Source organism: Dermacentor albipictus, chromosome 2, assembly GCF_038994185.2.
Source record: "Dermacentor albipictus isolate Rhodes 1998 colony chromosome 2, USDA_Dalb.pri_finalv2, whole genome shotgun sequence".
NCBI lineage: Eukaryota > Metazoa > Arthropoda > Arachnida > Ixodida > Ixodidae > Dermacentor > Dermacentor albipictus.
In genome coordinates this window covers 56,984,260-57,004,499 of record NC_091822.1, presented here as the reverse complement: position 1 = coordinate 57,004,499, position 20,240 = coordinate 56,984,260, and the positions used below count along the sequence as shown (strand labels likewise).

The window sequence follows — 20,240 nt, the reverse complement described above, 5'->3', positions numbered from 1 at the left end:
ACACCTCGTTTTCCAGCCCATCGGGGGTATGAGCCACTAAAGCTTTCGCCTTAATAAAGCATTGCATTTTACCCTCAGCAGTTGTAGCGATGGTTTTGCAAGAGCTTCACCTTACACCCACTCTCGCAGGGCCGGTGTGGCGAGTCACTTTTTTTGACAGACCCAATTGCTCCCTCAAGTGCAAATTGATTGTCGTTTCCAGTAGACGCGGTCATGCTAAGAAAGGGCAAGCGTAATCCTAGTAACAGGCTAGCAAGTTATATGCCGGTACTGCCATTTCTTGTTGTGGATAAGATTATTATGTTTATCTCGACGGGCGCCTACATGCTAAGCTGCAGTACAAATATCTAGTAGTTTGCGGGCATAGTGAAATTGAAGCTCCGTGTGCAATTGTACCAACTTTTCAACCCTCATATAGCAGTACCACATCACCTGCTGACTTCTAAAACGCGATTTTTTATCTAACAAGCTGGCCGAAGCCAATAACCCGCTCTAAATATTTTATCTATGGTGGGCCATGCACAGCAACATGGCCATTAGTTGTTCAATGTGACCGCTGTCCAGAGGCCAGTGGAAATAATCACGTGGCGAACCGTGTTAGGGTTCGCGAGGCGAGGCATCGCTCGCCCACCTCTTCTCGTCGTAGGCTTTTCCACGGACTTTGTAATGGAGTGTGAGGTGGAAGGGGAGTTTTTATCCCCCGAGGACTTCACTAAAGACTCCGGTTGGCAGCTTGTTGCCGCCAGACGTTCTTCAATGAGAAACGCGGTCAATGCCAGTGCGGCCGACGTTCAGCATAACACCGGCTTCAACGCTCGGCGTAGCGCCGACTGCGCGGGCATTAAAAGCAAGATCATTCGAGGGGCCAGGATGCCTCCGATGCCCAAGGAAGAGGCAAAGATCGTCGTGCGGCCCAGGGGAGGCCTGTGTATCAGCAAGTGTGGACCTACCGCAGTCGCCGACGCCATATGGCAGGCTGCCGGGCTCGATTCGGCGTCGCGGGACACCGACACGATGTGTCCCAACTTTCAACAAAACCTAATGGTGATCAGCACACCAAACAGGGACAACGCTGCACGCTACGTCGGCATCGAGTGCATCTCCGTTGCCGGCCAACGTTTCGAGGTGAGCGCTTACGAGGCCGCCCCCCACTACACGTGCAAGGGCGTCATCCGAGGCGTCTCCCTTACCGACGGGCCCGCGGCGATCGACAAAAAACTCGTCAATGCGAGAAATCCCACGGCGCTAGGCGCCAAAAGAATCAAGAACACCGGCACCGTGGTGGTCCTGTTCGAGGGGTACCGGGTGCCAAATTTTGTCTCCTACGGCGGCACTATCGTCAGGTGCACTTTATTTCGCAAGCAAATGGACGTGTGTTACAGCTGCGGGAGGCTCGGGCACCGCTCCGACGTCTGCCCTTCGCCCAACGACGCCATCTGCAGAGGATGCGGAGAAGCGAACCCCGACGCTCAGCATAGGTGCGATCCCAAATGCAAGTTGTGCGGAGGCGACCACCTTACCGCCGCCAAGGAGTGCAAGCGACGATTTCAGACGCCATATCTCGTCAGGCGCAGACGGGGGCAACGCTCCCGCGCCCTCAACGCCGAACATTTGCCGCCCATGGAGAACACGAATCAAGGCCGGCAAGCAACGCCTGAACGCCAATACGGACGCAGCCGCTCCCGGTCCAGGGGGAGATCCAGGTCTCGCGGCCGCTCCAGCGGTCGCACCAGGAGCCGCTCCGTCTCCAGGGCCAGGTCGAGGTCAAGGTCTCTGTTGCGATCCAGATCCAGGTCCAGATCCGGTTCCAGGGGCCTCCCGGGTTCCATAACCCAGCCAGCATCCGGGCCTCAGCCCGCCTCCACACGTTGCGGAAAGCAGCCGACCCTTCTTTGGGCTGATCTGGTACGACCCAAGCCCGGCGCCAATACCCAGCCTGCTCCGACATCTCGTAGCAACCCGCCCACAGAGCAAGCTAGAGACGCGGAAGTCATTCGCTTACGCAAAGAAAACGACGACCTCAAGAACACGATCAAGACACTAGTTAGCGAAATGGCAGAGATTAGGAAACTCGTTTCGAATGTGTCGGGTAACGGAGCGTCAGTCACGGCCACCGAGACTCCAATCCCAGCTCCGGTAGACGGTACTGCGACGTCCTCCAAACGCAGGGCAGTACTCAAACAAACATGTGAATCGGGAGCGTTGTCTGCAGAAGTCAGCGAGATTAAGCAAAGTCTCATTGGGCTGGCAGATGGCCTCAAACAGGTCACCGCTAGCGTCGCTTGCCTCAGTGATAACGTTCGTCAAATTCAGGTTGCGCTCGGGGACCCCAACAGGGGCCTCGGAGCTCTCGCAGATCGCATCGACGCCACTGAGGCGCGAATGGCTTCATCCGCCTCCGTCGTACAACCGCTAACCGTTCCCGCCATACTAAAGGAAGCTACACTTCATTATCCCAGCGCGGCGACAGGAGGACCCATTCTTTGCGCAGGCCTTACTGCCCCGTCAGGTGGTAGTCCGTCAGGTCAGCCATAATGGATAGATCCAAAGAGAGTTTTCGCATTTGGCAATGGAACTGCAGAGGGTATTCTAACAAAAAAGCCCCTCTGCAGCAGTTTTTCAGGTCTTTCTCTGCGAAACCTCAGGTCATTGCTCTCCAAGAAACATTAATCTCCGCAGCCTCGCTCCAGGGATACAGGGCCGTGTCGGGCCGGCCCGGGGGGCGAGGGATTTGCACCTTGATCGATAAACGGCTAACTCATATCACCCACGACCTCAAGCTGGCGAGTGGTAGAATCGAATATGTCATGGTTGAGATCCTGCTCGACGTACCGCAGCGGAATCAGCGCAGAAACAGTGTGTTCGTCCTTAATATCTATAGCAACCCCAGAGACTCGCGCCAGCAGTTCAAGACCATTCTCAAGAAAGCGACCGACTTGGCCGGCCCTCGACACTTCGTCGTCGTCGGCGACTTCAACGCACCATATGGCATCTGGGGTTACGTCTACGACACTACCAAGGGGCGAAACCTGTGGCAAGACGCGAACGAGATGGACCTCACTCTGGTCACTGACAAGGATTTCCCTACGCGCATTGGCAACTCCATCACCCGGGACTCGACACCCGACCTCGCCTTCGTGAGGAACGTCGAGGACGTGGGTTGGGAGAACACCGCCATGGAGTTTGGCAGCGACCACTACATTCTCGAGACCAACTTCAAGGTGTCTCGGAGTAGGGTTAGGGAATTCACGTTCATAGATTGGGACCATTTTCGGAGGATTCGTGATGAGCCCGGGAGAGCCAGGGCACCTGCCACTCTCGAAGAATGGTGTGAAGGCATCCGGACCAACGCTTCCGCGGCCACCAAGAAAGTGGAAACAGATCTCAACGTCGAGCGGATGGACAGCAGACTAGCCCACCTGATCGAGGCCAAAACCGCCATGCTCCGACGATGGAAGGGTCAAAGGCTCAATCGCAGACTCCGAAAGAAGATTTCGGAGCTCAACAAGATCATCGAAGACCACTGCAAGGCGCTATGCCAGCAGCAGTGGGACGAGCTCTGCGAATCCATCGACGGACAGATGCGCAACGGCAAATCCTGGGGTATGCTGAAGCACCTTCTGGATGAAAGCGGCTCGAAGTCAAATCAAAGGCATACTTTGGCCCGGGCCCTTCACGAAGCCACCAGGTCTAACACGGTCGATGAACTCGTCGCAAAACTCGTACAGAAGTACCTGCCTGTCCATCGCGACGGAGATCCGTCGACCCAACTCCCGGACTACCGAGGCCCTCCACGACCCGAGCTGGATGAAGACTTCTCCATTGCCGAGGTCAGACAGGCCATCTTCGCGCTCAACCGCAAGTCTGCGCCGGGTCCGGACGGAGTCACCAACAGAATGTTGAGGAACCTCGACGACACGTCGATTGTCTTTCTGACCGACAAGATAAACGAGTCCTGGAAGAGCGGCATTGTACCTGCAGAATGGAAGACGGCCTGCACGGTGCTCATTCCCAAGCCCGGCAAGGCCCCGAACATCGACAACTTGAGGCCGATTTCTCTAACCTCCTGCGTCGGCAAGGTCATGGAGCGCGTCGTCCTCAACAGGCTTAACGGGTACCTCGAAGACAACGAGGTTTACACCTACAACATGATCGGCTTCCGTGCCGGACTCTCAACGCAGGATGCCATGAAACTAATCAAGCATCAGATTGTGGATGGCCGTTCCAGAGACGTCAAGGCTCTGCTCGGTCTGGATCTCGAGAAGGCTTTCGACAACGTGCTCCACACCTTCATCGTCAAGACCATTTCAGACCTCGGTCTCGGTTCCAGATTCCACAACTACGTCAGCTCTTTTCTAACTGACAGGAAGGCCAAGCTTCGCATTGGGGACTTCCGCTCCAACGATGTGCCCCTCGGAGGGCGGGGCACTCCTCAGGGCGCCGTCATCTCCCCAACATTGTTTAACATCTGTATGATTGGTCTTTCGGAGAGGTTGGCCCGCGTCGAGGACGTCAAGCACACCATTTACGCCGATGACATCACCATATGGTGCTCCCGCGGCTGCGAGGGCAGAGTCGAAGAAGCCATGCAGGAGGCGATTGACGTGATCGAGGAGTATCTCCGCCCCACCGGACTTCGATGCTCCCCCGCCAAGTCGGAGCTGCTACTTTACAGAAAAGAGAAGGGAGGCAGACCCAAAGATTGGAAACCAGTCTCTGAAAGCAGCATCAGACTTCGCACTTGTGACGGGGGGGTGATACCCAGGGTCGACGTTATTCGGGTCCTGGGCATGTTTGTCGAATTCAACGGCGGAAACGGAACAGCTCTGCGCAGGATTATCGCAAAGACGGAGAATGCTTTCCGCCTAGTTCGCAGAATCGCAAACCGGCATCGAGGCATGAAGGAAAACAATCTTCTCAGGCTGATCAATGCCTTCGTACTCTGCCACCTCACGTACACGATTTCCATGCACAACTGGCTCAGAGCGGAGCGAGACAAGCTCAACGTTCTTATCCGCAAAATAGTCAAGAGGGCTCTCGGGCTACCCATCAGGACCCATACCGAGGATCTCTTGAAGCTGGGGGTACATAACACCGCCGAGGAGATTGCCGAAGCCCAAGAACGCACGCAACTCAGTCGCCTGGCCACCACAGCGGCAGGTAAACGAATCCTCGAAGAGCTGGGTTACCACCCTGCGGAATTCTCGATGGTCAGTACCCCGATCCCTAGGTGCATTCGAGACAAGTTCGTAGTGGCCCCTGTGCCCCGAAACGTCCATCCCGTACACAACGAGGGCCGACGCAAGGCCAGAGCAGCCGCCATCCTAAAACAGATCAAGCGACACGACATTAGCGCAAGCTTCGTCGACGCTGCGGAGTACAGTGACGGGAAGACCTTTGCCGTCGTTGTGGTCGACTCGAGCGGAAACATTTCCAATAGCGCCTCGATTCGCACTTCAGACCCCGGAATCGCCGAGCAAGTCGCCATCGCCCTCGCCCTGCTAGACGGTCGTGGGTCCGATATATATAGTGACTCCAAAACGGCAGTTAGGGCTTTTCAAAAGGGTTGCATCGCCAAGGAAGCTCTTCGTCTTCTTAGCGGCTCGAGTCCACATTCTCTCGCAGACCATTCAATTCACTGGTTTCCCGCACACGTAGGATCGGTCGAGGGTGCTCCCCCGAACCTCAATGAGTCTGCCCACGAGGCTGCGCGTGACTTCACCGACCGCGCTTCCTCTATAAGGGGCACTGACTCCCCTCCTATCTACGGTCACAGGGACGCTCCTGCTACTCACAACGAGATTATTAAATATTTCTACATGTCCAGAAGGGTCTTTCCACCCCCTCACCCAAAGTTGAATAGGGCGCAAGCCGTTTCGCTTAGGCTCCTACAGACCAGCACATATCCGTGTCTGTCCGCTCTCCACGAGGCTTACCCCGACGTGTATCGCGACGACGCCTGCCCGTCCTGCGGCCAGACCTCCACTCTACCCCACATGCTCTGGGAGTGCGGGTCGACATACCCCAAGTTCATCAAGGAGGAGTGGGACTCGCTTCTGCGTAGCCCCGCTCTAGAAAAGCAAATCCTGGCTGTCCGGCGTGCCCGCGACCGGGCCGGTGGGCTAGACCTGCCGGTCCCGACGTGGGACTAGCCGGGTGCGCGACGAGTTCGCGTCCTCGCCGGACCTACAATAAAGTTTATTCACTCACTCATAATCACGTGGCCATTTTGGGTTATCAGGAGCACTACATTCAACCGAGTACTACACATGCATGGAAAGCTCTCTACGAATGAGAACACGCGATTGGGGGCTTCGCGGTTGGAGACACCGGCTTCCGAAAGCTTTGGTGTTCAAAACATTTTGTTCAATGGCAAGCTGAATAAATAATGCGGCCCAAATTTCAACAACTCAGCTATCCCAGTAAGAGCGCTCGTTCAAATGCGTTCTTAATATATCTCACGTAATTAAGTCAGCTAAAGCTGAGGAGAGCATCGTCGTAAATAAGAATACAGCAGAGAAGCACTCAATGAAAAATTACATTTTTTTACTAAAACATTTATTGTTTTTTGTTACACACGCACAATATAAAACCGAGTGACGGGCATAGAAGAGCGTAAATCATAAAGTGTATAAATATTTTCTGCAGGAGAAGCAGCAGTCCCACAAAATTCTAAAGTCATGCGTCATGTAACCTAAACTGTCGGCCTATGACAAAGGGACAAAGCGGATGCCCCTACTTAGAATACAAGGTGGTTTTCTTATAGCTTATATATATATATATATATATATATATATATATATATATATATATATATATATATATATAGTTACCGTGTACCGCCGCCAGACCTGGAGCTGGGGTTGCTGCTTTTATGATAGCTAACCGCAGAGGAAGCCCATGTGTCATATTTGTTCATTTAGTATTCATATATGCAGTAAGGCTTCGGAGCGACGCCTGCTGACGAAGAGAAATTGAAACATTCGAATGGTTCACAGACACAATGGGCAATCATCATGGAAATTCTTAGATTTCGTAATTTTAGGTGTAATTGAATTTGAAATTGACTCTCAACAGGTCAAAGTATTTCCACTTTCGCTAACAATTTGCCATTGTAATTATTCACTTACTCCCTCACCCACCCATTTGCGTCAGCTATTGCGCCTGCCGAAAAGTAGTGCTTTCGCTTACCGTGCTACGCAAGCGCGCGTACTTCTCCCGATACCGACAGGCCTGATTGAGAATCGTTGTATTGCGTTCACTTCAAATGTGCGTGCGTATCTAGGTGTATTATTTCATCGCTCATCAAACATATTGCGAAGTGTTCCCGACTGTCAGACAGGCCAACATCTTCAACTTTATTAAAGTCAGCATCTGTCTGGCCACTTGAAGCGCTGGTTTCCGGTTTCCCGTGTTTCAAGTGCCAGCGAACAAATACGGCAGTCATTGACTTGAGACGTTCTAGTTGTCCCCGCACGCGCCCTTGTTGACTCTCTGCTGTCCACGTGACTACACGCCAACACAGCTCCACTCATCTTCTCGCCCCTAAGGACCGAACAGCCCACACAGCACGTGTTTGGGGTGGCACAGGGCAGGAGAAACAGATGTATGAGCCACGTCCCCGACGCTGGCATGGTGACCCCACCAACGGTAACGCCTACATATGCGAATCGGGTGCAGTGGCGGGAGAAAATCGTTTTGGGGCCGGGTCGGCACTCAAAGTAGCGCTAGCACCTTAACAGAGGCGTCTGCGAGGCTAGATTTATTCTGCTGACGTACCCCCCTGTTGCAATCACGATGCTGAGGATCGAGAGATCCCTCGATCTTTCCTCCTCGCCTTTCTCCCAGCGTCATCATCTCCTCTCAAACACTCCAGAAGAGCCCTCGGCAACTCGATCAGCGATAGACGATGAGTCACTCTGAGTCGTGGCCCCACCCCGCTACGCTAACTCTGTTCTTCACTTCTGATTTTTCTACCCGGTCTCTTTTGCTTGTAGAACAGTCGGTCTGCTGGATTTCTAGCTTGAGAAATGGCGTGTGCGAGTTCGTTTGTCACCATGGCCATCCTTCGCACATGCTCTGTTACCGCCTGATATATGGCGCAACAAGATGATCCTGATATATTAGGCATGCAAATCTCTGCTGTTAGCGGAAGGTTTCATGCAAGGGCAGGTAAATTTAAAAGATAATGAATTTTAATGTTTTAAGAAAGTACGCACCATTTGTGTTACTTCCAAAAGAATAGTTTGATACGTAGATTTCATCCAGGACATTGATTTAAAAGAAATACTTTTGAAAAACAAAAATACATGTTTACAATATAAGTAGGTGTGTTGTCATATATAGAGTCACATTTTCAAATAAAATACCAATACTCGAGAATAACAACCACTGAATATTGAATCGAAAATTGAATATGATAATACTTCCTTAGCTATACGAAATAAACTTCGCTGAATGTATTAGGTAAAAAAAAAAAGAAATCAGGGTCATATGCATCGATGCAATACAGTTCACAATTAGACGTCCCGACAACTCAGGTGCTTTGAAATAAAAAATAGTAATAATTTACATTACCTGGAGCACACTGGCTATGCCAGAAATCAATTACCAGATGCACTTGATGCGTGGTGTACAATAGAACACCGCACATCATTTTCGAGACATACGAACACGGTCAGATCGCGTGGCCAAACACTATATCGGAACAATTTCGTATATCCGCAGCCTAAAAGTGACGCATTGCTATTGTATGACTGGAAATATGGAGCATTAGTTAGCTGTATCGTGCGTTCACTCGGGAACTGCGGAGTCCACACAACAACAAATGCAGCCATCGTGCAGCAGATTAGCTCGGACCAGTCGTCGCATCCATCGTTCTGTATCGTGCGAGGCTGCAAAAAGTGATTTTCTTGCTTTTACAGTCGAAATTAGGAAACAGATATTTGGCCACTTAGCAACATTAAACCCTTGAGTCATGTACGAATAGAATAGCAGGAGCTATTGAATTCACATTCGAAATTTTGAATATTGCCCTGAAAGTAGGATTCGAGTCTTTCTTTTGCGAATGAACAATTTATTCGCAGTCAGCATTTGCTAGCCACTATGTATACTTATACATGGAAGGCCCACTAACCTAAATGTAAACGGTATAGTAAGGAAAAAGTGTATTGCAAGTAAGACGGCAGTTGCCAACATTAGTTGCAGTAGAGTGTCAATACAGTCAAGTTCATGTTTCTTGCTCATATACATAATATTATTATCGAGACATAGGTTTCAAGAATAATGCCGTTATCTATCCTCTTTATGCTTACTTCGGCTTTCACTGTTTCATATTTGCTTTCCGTCGCTTGTGCAGTTTTAGCCGTAGCCTAAGTACCACAGGTAGCCTTAAATAGTCTTCCTATTATTAATAATACTATTTTCTGGCGCAAAGGCTACAGCGGCCAAAGTGTGCCAGCAATAATAAATCCTAACTTAGGTGAATTTTGCTATGTCACCATCAGAATAAATAGAACCCTAATGGTGCCGTAGCAAATCCGCTGAAGTTAGGATATCAATTTCCAGTGATATTAAGCCTTAATTAACTAAGCAGACTAATTATCTCAGCATGTGTGTATTATATAATATTTGTGGTGACATTCACCGCGCACTTTAGCATTTTTTTTGCAATTTCCCAAATAGCGGCCCGAGTTTCCTACTTCGGCGTGAAAGTGCAATACTGAGGCTATCGCACATCACTTTACCCGCGCTTGCATCAATTGTATGGGCTACACTTTTGTTTTTGTTGTCTTTCTATCAGTGCTTTTGGGATAAGCAGAAAGCAATTCAGCACGGACGGAGAAAGGTGACATGCAGTGCAGGCGCGGCTGAAGCCGTAGTGTAGCGGTAAGTGAAACCCCAATTATTTTTTTTATAGGTCAATAGCGTACTTCCAGTGACGGAGGGAATCAGCAAAGGGATGGAGGATAAAATACATTTTGTTAGTTACGTTTCTTCATTGTCTACAAATATTAAAAGATGGAACTCTGGCTTTACTGTCTGTAGGCGCTGCAAGCAGGGCTGTTCAGCCGGCATGGGAACCATGGTTAGTGTACAAATATTTGACTAAACTTCACCCTAGTGGCTTTTACTGCTTCTCAACTTTGAAAAATAACAGTGTTGAACAAACTGTAGCTTTATAATAGCAACAGCTTGCAATTATTTTGTACGTGCGCAGTCTTATTCCCTTCTACATTTACAAATGTGCGATTTCTCCAGTCTTTAGGCCAATAAAGTCAGACAAGGTGTCGCAAACAATGTCACAAGGATGTCTTGAGCCACAACAAGCAACAAATTCAGACAAGTTCGCCTACTAACCAACCCTGCTATGGCAATTGAACGGTAGGAACGGCCGAGATCCTTCTAGCAATTTATGTAGGAAATTTTCCTGGCTGCCCTACACGAAATCCGGCGAATGAAGGAGCGAAAAAAAATGAATTAGGTAAGAAATCATAATGTATATTTCCTGTCACGCACGGCCAGGTGCGCATTTATTTCCTGCCCAGGCCAGAAATCCACAGATGGGCATGGACAATTACTGGCAATTGAGTGCTTGCTGATGGCACGTGCCTTATCCCTTCGCTGCTCCTACGTGCTAGAAGTACTATGATCCACTGATTGCTTTCTCTCCGAAGCTCCGAAAACTGTCTCTAGTAGAGATTCTTTCAGTACGTGCAAACATCTTGTGATGTGTGGAGGTACAACATGATAGACACGCGAGAGCATAAATATATAATAAGGATGTCATGACTGCCCTAAAGCAATAACGCATTCTTTATGCATTGAGTTGTTCAGCTTCGTTCAAAAGAAAAAAGAAAAACTCAAAAAGTAAAGGGAACTACCGAGTGTTTTTGATTAATACTAAATGATAATACAAGCAGACCATCCCGTCCAGTTAATATAAGGTAAAGGCTGTTTCACATAATGTTATGTTCATCGCGCCGAAGACGCCACATCGCAGATCGCAGCGATATAATAAGAAAGATCGCAGCGATCGCTGCGATCTTTTTTATTACGCGGAGAGCCGCGACAGCTACTTCGCGGTTTGTTTTGGGAAATGGCGTCGGTCGCTGAACCATACCTGACCAGTGCAAATAATTGAGTTGAGCCATGGATTGCGCGAACAGTACGTACCATCAGTACCGACGCGGGAAAAAGGAAACAAGGCAATTAATTTCCACTGAAGCAACCATAACCTCTGCTCCAGTCACGCAGGTTTTTGGTAATCTGTCGTTTTGGGCCTCCTGTTTAAGATAATATGCAGAAACAGGTAGAAAAGGCTACGCATGTCGACAAGACTGGCCGATAGTTTCCATCGGTTCCTACTTCACGCCCCCTTCCTCCTTTGCCACTACGAATGGAAAAATTCGCGCTGTATTATGTCAATAAGGAAACACATATACAACTAGCAACGTATTTTATTTTGCTTTGTGGCTACGCCGCCGAACTACGTACTGCAGCATATTGATTAAGACATCTCTGTGGAGAGAGAGAGAGAGAGAAACACAGAGGAAAAGGGAGAAGCATAGAGGTACAATTTCACACTATGCTTACAGCGTGAGGCACATGCAGGACAAGAAAGAAGACTACGCCCATGCCTGATCAAATGCAATCATGCCGCGTACACAAGTGACTACTGTTCTTAAAATACTTGGGGTGTCGCCTTTTACACTTTTCTTATTATTCTCAGAACACTTCTACACACAATTAGAGCACACACGGCGCGATGCATGAACTAGGCTAATGCTCAGAGAAAGCCGTGAGATTCCGCACACAAGCCGTTTTTCGTGCGTAGTAGGCTTCACCATGTGATGCGCTTTCATGTGTCTTATTATTTCCAATTTTCTGTTTGTTCATGTTCAGCCAGCACTTATTCTACGCATCCAGTGCATGAACCTTCAATTGTTGGTACACCCTGCGTACATGTCGTTCTTATACGTCTGGTTCCTTGTGTTCTCTGGCACTGTTTTACTACGGATATAAATAAACTGGCCCAAAAGTATGTCGTGACATAAGATTCAAGTTCGCAACAAAAATTCCATTCCACATTCGTGACATAGACCATTTGCGGCTTCGTTCATGGCAAACGTTGGCTTTTTGGTCGATGCTTGCTGCTGTGTTTTGCAATATGGCTGGGAACAGGCCACTCTTCTGCGAAATTATGAGCAATATGTAAACATCATTCCATCAGAAGCTGATGTTTAGCACGGGTAGCACGAGAGTATGCGCGAGAACCACGGTTTCCCTGCACCCGCATTCTGAACACTGCATATGCGATGCGGGGAGCCATATGGGCTTGATTCACAGTTCATCCTCTAATTCGTTGTAGCGTACGCAGAATGACACCGGCATAGAACGCACGTGAGACAACACACAGCGCTGAACTACCAGCTGCGTACAGCTGTGAACGTCAAACTCGCAATAAACTTGAGGAACCGCGGCTGCGCACTCCCGAACAAATTTAAACTTCGATGTGCTTTTAAATTACGAAACAGTCGTATCATTCGCTCCTGTTCAAGTAAGGTAAACAATATGAAAACGTACATGTTTATTTTCCATTATATTGGAGAAACTAGGCGGCGTATGCCACTAAGCCTGGCAGAAAACAACAGTGGGCTGTTGTTTGTGCCAGGCTCTGGCTCTGCTCTAATGGCTCTGCTCACCAACACAACCTCACCAGGCATTCACTGCGCATGGGTCACAGTAAAATGATCAAACAAACACACCCCACATTATCAATCGGAAGTACTAGTTGTTTCCAACCACAATATCTGCGGGAATAAAACTGTTGCCGTGTCCACTTCGGTTGAATCTTTCGGTATTGCTATTGCAGGCATCAACCACGAATGACCTACAATTCGTATTTGCATTTTGTAATCAAAGAAAACGCACTTCTTCCTGTGATATTTTTTATCTTACGCCCTTAAGATGCGGTTCATTGTACTTGTTTACGTTTTCTTCACTCCCGCTAAGCCAAAGCCCCAACCACTGCCGGCACGATGTATAAGCGACATATGCATATGCCTGAAAAACTGTGTAGAATGTGAAGAGATCGACAACAACTACAAAAAAGCACGATCGTTTACTTGCAACCATAGGTGTATCTCCAATTCCGCTGTTGCGATTCATAATTTATCGGCATAGAATTACCGGTTGCTGTGAACGTGGATTGGTTCGTTTATATTGCTTGCATCCCTTTCCTTCAGCCCTCCGTTGTACTTTAGAAGAAAACAGCATCTAAGATTTCAAGACAACTTGGAGTTCTGATCGAATTTTTTTTAGTTTTGCACACATCAGGACGTATATACAGCTCCAGTTCCTCATAAACATTTAGAAATTTGTTCGTATTTATGTAAGAAGCGAGTACCAAAACAGTTTCCAAGAAATAAAAAAAACAATGATCTATTTATTTCTGTCTTTTCGACGTTCGAACCAAGGGAGCTACAAATCCAGAATATGCTTCACATGCGTGCTTCTCAATTTTCATTTTCGGTAAGTGAACAAACTTACCGCCTGCTACTTTGGTGATATCGCCAGGTAGATACCACATATGGCCTCCCAGCTAACGTTGGGTAAGCTTATCAAAGAAAAAAAAGAAGAGTTCGGGAACAAGGGGCAAGGTAATAATACAAAAAGCTACAATATTCAGTCGTCATAGGCCTGACGACCGAACACCGCATAGCCTTATATTTGTATCTTGGAACGTGGTTTTTATTTTAATCTTTCTTGTCGTTGAATACCTTGGCTAACGTTGGCTTGGACAAACATCATATGGGTGACGGTTTTCCTAATGATAAGCAAAAGTTGAAACAATAGCAATGCACTGTATTCATTCGAGCTTACCTGTAAGACACCAAAATTCTTATAAATAATCCCATTACCACATGGATTTCCAATGTTGTGAGAATGATTCATAGAATACGAATTAACATTTTACTCATCATGTGGCAAGAGTCGAAGGTACTGCAAGAAGAAGCAGATAAGAGAATGGTATTACGCTCTTTAAGAACCAGAGAGGTCCACAGAAATGTTCTTTGATTGTGCTCCATTATAACCACCACGAGAAACATGAATCATGCTTGTGACCTATATCTCTTAAATCAGAGTAATCCAGAGGAAGGTTGAGACTCACAGCGAGATTTTCCGCGGTGCAACCGAGCACCACAAGTGATGCTATATCGAAGGCTGTGCTTGCTAAGATCCGCTAATGAATAACTAAGTAAGTTGCCTTTCTATGAGCGATAAAAATTGGCCGCTTAAACACGCCCTAGTGGACTCTTGGATTCTCACGCGTGAGCTTTCTGACTGCGCAGAGCAGGATCTGTAGTGCAGTGCCTATTGTGCAAAAAGAAAGTATCAGAATAGGAACACGCGGAGAGAGAAGAATTAGACAAGGAGAAGTGTGAATCACTTAGCCACAGTGACTCCTTGTACTTCACCGCCAGCAAAATCAAAGGCGGCGGATGAAACCCCTGGCAAAGCACAGTGGAAGACAGATTGGAGGGAGAAGCTTCAAGCTTCAGGCACCGTGTTCGCCGCCAACGTAATGTTCCTGCTCTTACCGAACCAATTAAGGAAGTCCCACACGTCTACTTCCTCGTAAGAGAATAGCGATCCGGCACAGTTTGTTCTCGTTTGTATCCTAGCACCGTACAAATCCCGTCCTACTAGCCACTTGCGTCTGCTGAGAGTTCCCCGATCTTCGCCATCCCACTCACACGCTACCAAACGACATGTTTGCGCAACCCCAAGAACTACCGCACGATGCGGCAGTCTCGTTGGCCGAGTGCAAGACAGCGAAGTGCCTTTCTTTTCTCGAGGTGCAGCCAGAGTGAGCGCGGCAGGCACTCTGAGCTAATTGCAGCGTGCGTAGATGAACGGCTCCTTAATCGCGAGTTTCTCGTACACGAAGTGTCCCTGCTGGCTAGGGGAAAGGTAAGCGATGGCAGTCGAAGGAATGCGTGGCGGCTTCGTGCCGGGATGCGAGAGTGCTCGCGGAGTTGTCGTCGCCTTTCCTGTAAGCCCATGCCTAGCTCGGTTGTACACTTGAGGAGAAAGGTGTGCCTCGATTAGGCACCCGAAGAACACCGCCACCGCGAAGCAAACGTGAGGCCGGGAGAAGCCCTGAGTAAGAACGCGCTTCTGCTCTAGTCTCAGTGCTCCATTAGGGTTATGGTCCTTGATGCGGATTCTTACAGCTAGTGTTTGCACAAGCATCTGCATGAGATTGCTGAAGTGTTTAGGCTGCCGGTGATAGTAAACGACGCGTCGTATCTCAAGGAAGCAGAGCAGCCAAGAATACCTCAGATGTAGTGAAACGCCTTGCAATATGTTACGACAGGCTCAAGTGCTTCTGAAAATACGTGGACAACTCCGCGCACGCTGTAAACTAAGTAGTTTAGCAGTAATCTGCGTAATGCGGTCATATTCATCAAACAAAAGCTGCCACCCCTGAAGCAATAGCAGAGTGCTACAAAGTAAGCCTATAATTACATTTCTCCGTCGCATATCAAATTCTTTACTTGAGAAAACAAATTTCCTTACCATATAAGTTCTGTTTTTAAAGAAACAACAATAGTTCTTGTTGGAGAGAGAGAGAAAGGTAAAAGAAAGACAGCGAGGTTAACCAGAGATTTTCTCCGGTTGGCTACCCTGTACTGGGGGAGGGGCAAGGGGATGCGACAGGTGAGAGGGAGAAGGGAAAAATGAAAAACCACTCCGCATTAGTGATAGTGACGGTAACTCTGTTTTAACGAAAGTTAATGCTTTTCAGGAGTAGTCACAACATGTATTTTAGTCTGCTAGCTTTTCAGCAGCAGTCACAACCTATTTTTTAGTCTGTTAGCTTTCAAGATACGTCTCGCTTCGGCACCTTAACTTGCCCGGAAGATGCGTTTATCTTGGGAGTATACTTCCCATGGATAGCAAAGCTTACCAATAGCTTCTCATAGTTTCCTTATTCTTTCCGAAACAGCTTACGATGTATACTGACAAAGTCGGAATTTGGGGACTGTCTGTTATATTCAGTTTCGTTATTCATTTCAGTTCTTTATTCCCCAGGGGGCGCTTCTGTTCTTCATTATATATTTGGTTGCATATGCTAAATAAACGGCTTTTTACTTCCGGACGGCTGGAGTCTGGCTTCCACCCTCGCTCAACTCCACGTTGGCGACGAGGATGTCGTTAACGTACCCCCAGCCCCGCTGCGCCGTCCGTATCCGCCCGCCATGAGCTTCACCGGGCTTGCTCCGCCACCGTTTTTCCTTCCGACGCCCGGCCGTCCGTCATTGCCATGGGAGCAGTGGGAGCAGATGTTCAACGTGTACTTGCTGGCATCCGGAGCCGCCGCATTCAAGCCGGAGCAACGCAAGGCTATTCTTTTGCATTGTTTGGGGGCGGAAGGCCAGCGTATTTATCAGACGCTACATGCAGGGACCAGCGCCGCAGCACAGGCCGCGCCAAGTGCCGCAGCACTCGCCGATGACAAGTCTGTCGTGGCCCCTCCTGACGACTACGACTCTGCACTCGCCGCATTACGGCACCAGTTTTCGACGTCGCGCAACGTTATCATCGAGCGTCATCGCTTTCACCGCCGCAGCCAACACACAGGCGAGTCCGTTCATGACTTTGTTGCCGCTCTACGGGAGCTAGCGTCACATTGTTCGTTTGCCTCGCAAGATGATGCTTTGCGGGACCAATTCTTTGCCGGCGTAGCTTCCACTCGCGTACGTGAGCGGTTACTGCTCGAGGGTTTCGCACTGTCGTTCGAGAATTCTGTTCGAATTGCACTTCAGTTTGAGCAGGCGGCTGAAGAGCTAAAGGAGCTTTCTGCTTCGGTCGAAGCAATTTCACTGCGGCAGCGTCGAAAACCGTCGTCGCATTCTTCGCAACAAAGGAATTCACAACCGGCAGCCACCTTAGAACAGAATTTAACGAGGAGCCTGGGCGGCTCACGTGCGCCGCAGCGGCACCGCCCCCCTCAGCGGAACCGAGCGCAGAGTAGCCGCTCCGGCTCGCCACATTGTTTCCGATGCGGCTCGCGGAACCACATCGCGTCAGCGCCGCAGTGCCCAGCGCAAGGCAAGACTTGTTCGTTTTGCGGTCGCAAGGGCCACTTTCAAAGAGTATGCAACCGCAAGCTAACCCAAATGCAAGGCCGAGTCCATGAACTTGAATTTCATGAAGATGTTTCGTCATGCAGCAGTGCTGAGGAAGTTTTGACTGTGCAATGTTCCGCGCGTAGCGGTATTCATATTCCAGTGCAAGTCGCGAATGTCACTTTGACATTCCTTGTTGATTCAGGGTCGTCTGTTTCAATTCTGTCGGAGCAAGAATTCAGTCGATATTTTCAGAGCGTTCCGCTCCTGCCTGCTCCGCAGGTTAGTCTGTTTGACTACTCTCAACAGCCGATTCCAGTGCTAGGTTGTTTCCAGGCAGACGTTCGATTTAAAGGCCGCACAGCGTCGCCACGTTTTTATGTTGTTCACTGAGGCACTTCTCTGGTCGGTCTTGACGGCATTAAGGCCTTGGATCTTAGCATCGAGGGTTCTGCTCTCAAGTGCTTATACACGCCCGTTGCACCGCAGCCGACTGTTGTTGACTCGCTATCCTGTTTTATTTCCACACCGTCAAGCACGCAACCCCGTAACAAAGCTGGCGTGACTAAGAAGTTCAGGCAGGCCGCCCTCGACGACAGTTGCCTGGAAACCGTGAAGTCATTCGTGCTGAGTTCCTGGCCGCCAAAGAAGTTCATACCAGAAGAGGCGAAACCATTCTACGCCATTCGGGAACAACTTTCTGTTGTCGATAACCTGCTTCTGCGTGGAGAGCGCCTCGTTGTTCCGTCCTCCCTCACGGCTCAGATCATCGCACCGCGCACGAGACACATCCGGGTATCATGCTCACGAAGGCGCGACTGCGTGAGCGGTTCTGGTGGCCACGAATAGATACGCAAGTGGAAACGGCAGTAAAAAACTGCCATATCTGCCTGGAGGCAGATAAGTCCGCCAGAACATCACCAGCACCGTTGCAACCAGTTGAATGGCCTGAGCGACCATGGCAAAAGCTTGGCCTAGACATTGTTGGTCCTTCAGAGCATGCAGCTTACAACAGATTTGCTGTAACGCTTGTTGACTACCATTCTAAATGGCCAGAGGTGTATTTTTGCAGCGAAGTGTCCACGAGCACCGTGAAAGACTTTTTAAGAAGTGTTTTTGCCCGTGAAGGCTACCCGGAAGAGATCGTTTGTGACAATGGACCTCAGTTCACTTCGCGTGAGTTCATAACTTTCCTGCAACACAGAAGCATCAGTCTTTCACATTCTTCAGTATACTATCTCCAAGCCAATGGGCAAATAGAACGTTCCAATCGCACATTGAAAAACTTCATTCAAGTCTCACTTCTCGAAAGACGACCACTCCGGCAAGCTGTCAGATTACCTTGCCATTTACCACTGTACTCCGCACGCCACCACCGGGGTCGCCCCAGCAGTTCTGCTGCTTGGTAGAATGCCCCGAACCAGGCTGGATATCGTGGGTTTCTCGGCACCAGCATTTGCGGAAGATCCAGCCAAGGAGTTGGCGCGACTTCGTCAAAGGGTTCGGCGTCAGCAGCAAAGCAGCAAGCACTACACGGACAAAAGGAGAGCCGCCAAGAAGACGAAGATAGCCGTAGGCGATTTTGTGCGCATCAAAAAACTGTCCGTTCGGTTCAAGGGAGACTGCGCCTTTTTTCGCCAACTAAGGTGATCAAGAGGAGGGGACCAGCCTCTTTCCGACTTGGAGACGGCCGTACGTGGAATGCCTCCAAGCTTTCCAGGGTTCTAGAAGAGTTGACAGTTGGGCTAGTTGGTCGTCCATATTTGAAGTAGTAGCTTAGCGCAAATAAAACCACAAACACAAGGAAGACAGACAAGGACAAGCGCTACTCACAACTGTTCCAGAGAGGGGCACCTGGGGACCAGGCCCAATTGTCACGCCGCAGCCGCGGTCTCCTGATGCGCTGCTGCCCACCACGCCGCAGCCGCGGTCTCCTGAGGCACTACAGCCTGCCGTGCTACAGCCTCCTTCTCCCAGGACGCGGGCGCTGTCTCCTGGCATACCACAGCAGCAGTCAACGAGCCCGTCGCCTGTGCGACGTCCAACGCGGCCGACCCGAGAGCGCCGGCCACCGGCCTGGCTCCAAGACTAAGACTAATTAGTTCGCGGTCTGACATTGTGTTGTAAATGTATTCTGTCATTGTGTACATAGGTTGTAAATATGTGTAAATAAGTACAGTGTGCATGCTTTGGGGTTTTCGTAACTAATACTTACAAACAACTAACCACTAAAAATAAGGGAGGGAGTATGTTATATTCAGTTTCGTTATTCATTTCAGTTCTTTATTCCCCAGGGGGCGCTTCTGTTCTTCATTATATATTTGGTTGCATATGCTAAATAAACAGCTTTTTACTTCGGGACGGCTGGAGTCTGGCTTCCACCCTCGCTCAACACCACACTGTCATTGAACTTTCTTTAAAGAATGCCACACTACGCGATCGTAAATCGTAAGTGTGTAGGTAAGAACACTTTCCTGCTTAGAAAAATGTTTCTTTCAACTATACACAATATATTTTACTCGGATGTGATGTATTTCTTAGCTCCATTGGCGAAGAGGTAGACAGAATCATGCTGGGGCTGCAAAACACCGCGTACAAAACCTGCGAACAAGCGAAAATAGATAGAGCTAAAGTTAGGCAGAGTGCACGTCAGGTCCTACGCCGTAACAAAAAATTACAGCCTTAAGAGTTTTGTTGTTTATATAACTCACACCCACAAAAGAGCATGTTTAAGCAAATGCATAGTCCAATTTCAAAGGTTTACTTCTTGAAATTCTACCCGTTCCCCCAACGTGCCTTTGGCCAAATCCACACTGAGTTTTGTCTTGACATCAATGTATTTTATTCCATAACTACCCTAGACTTTTAAATATGTGTGCTCCCTTTGGGGCTTTTCTTGTCCCACAATAATAACTGTCGTCGGCCTAGCTTGCGTTTCTATTCGTGAAAACGTTGGGTTCGCTACTTTAGTGGCAATAATACAATGCCACGTTGATAATGAGCATGCCATTTTCGATCAGGAAGTACCGCGCTCGTAGCTTAAGCAATGCGAAATGCGGGCAATATAGGTGACGGTTATTGCTGTGGAACATAAGCTACAAG

The 20,240-nt window shown here is 49.0% G+C and overlaps 1 protein-coding gene across 1 annotated transcript; it reads left to right on the top strand.

Moving 5' to 3' along the window:
* Window positions 1-3,050: 3,050 nt before the first annotated feature.
* Window positions 3,051-18,944, top strand: LOC135901795 (uncharacterized). Its single transcript, XM_070533237.1, has 2 exons — window positions 3,051-3,466; window positions 16,178-18,944. The coding sequence occupies exons 1-2, from the start codon at window positions 3,051-3,053 to the stop codon at window positions 17,529-17,531; spliced, it is 1,770 nt and encodes a 589-aa protein (XP_070389338.1). The 3' UTR covers window positions 17,532-18,944.
* Window positions 18,945-20,240: the final 1,296 nt, after the last annotated feature.

Excerpts from the sequence above, each read along its gene's own strand:
- LOC135901795 (XM_070533237.1), top strand. The coding sequence starts at position 3,051 with ATGGACCTCACTCTGGTCACTGACAAGGATTTCCCTACGCGCATTGGC. Across the intron at positions 3,467-16,177 it reads CGACGATGGAAGGGTCAAAG|TCTGGCTTCCACCCTCGCTC; the intron begins GCTCAATCGCAG and ends GGACGGCTGGAG.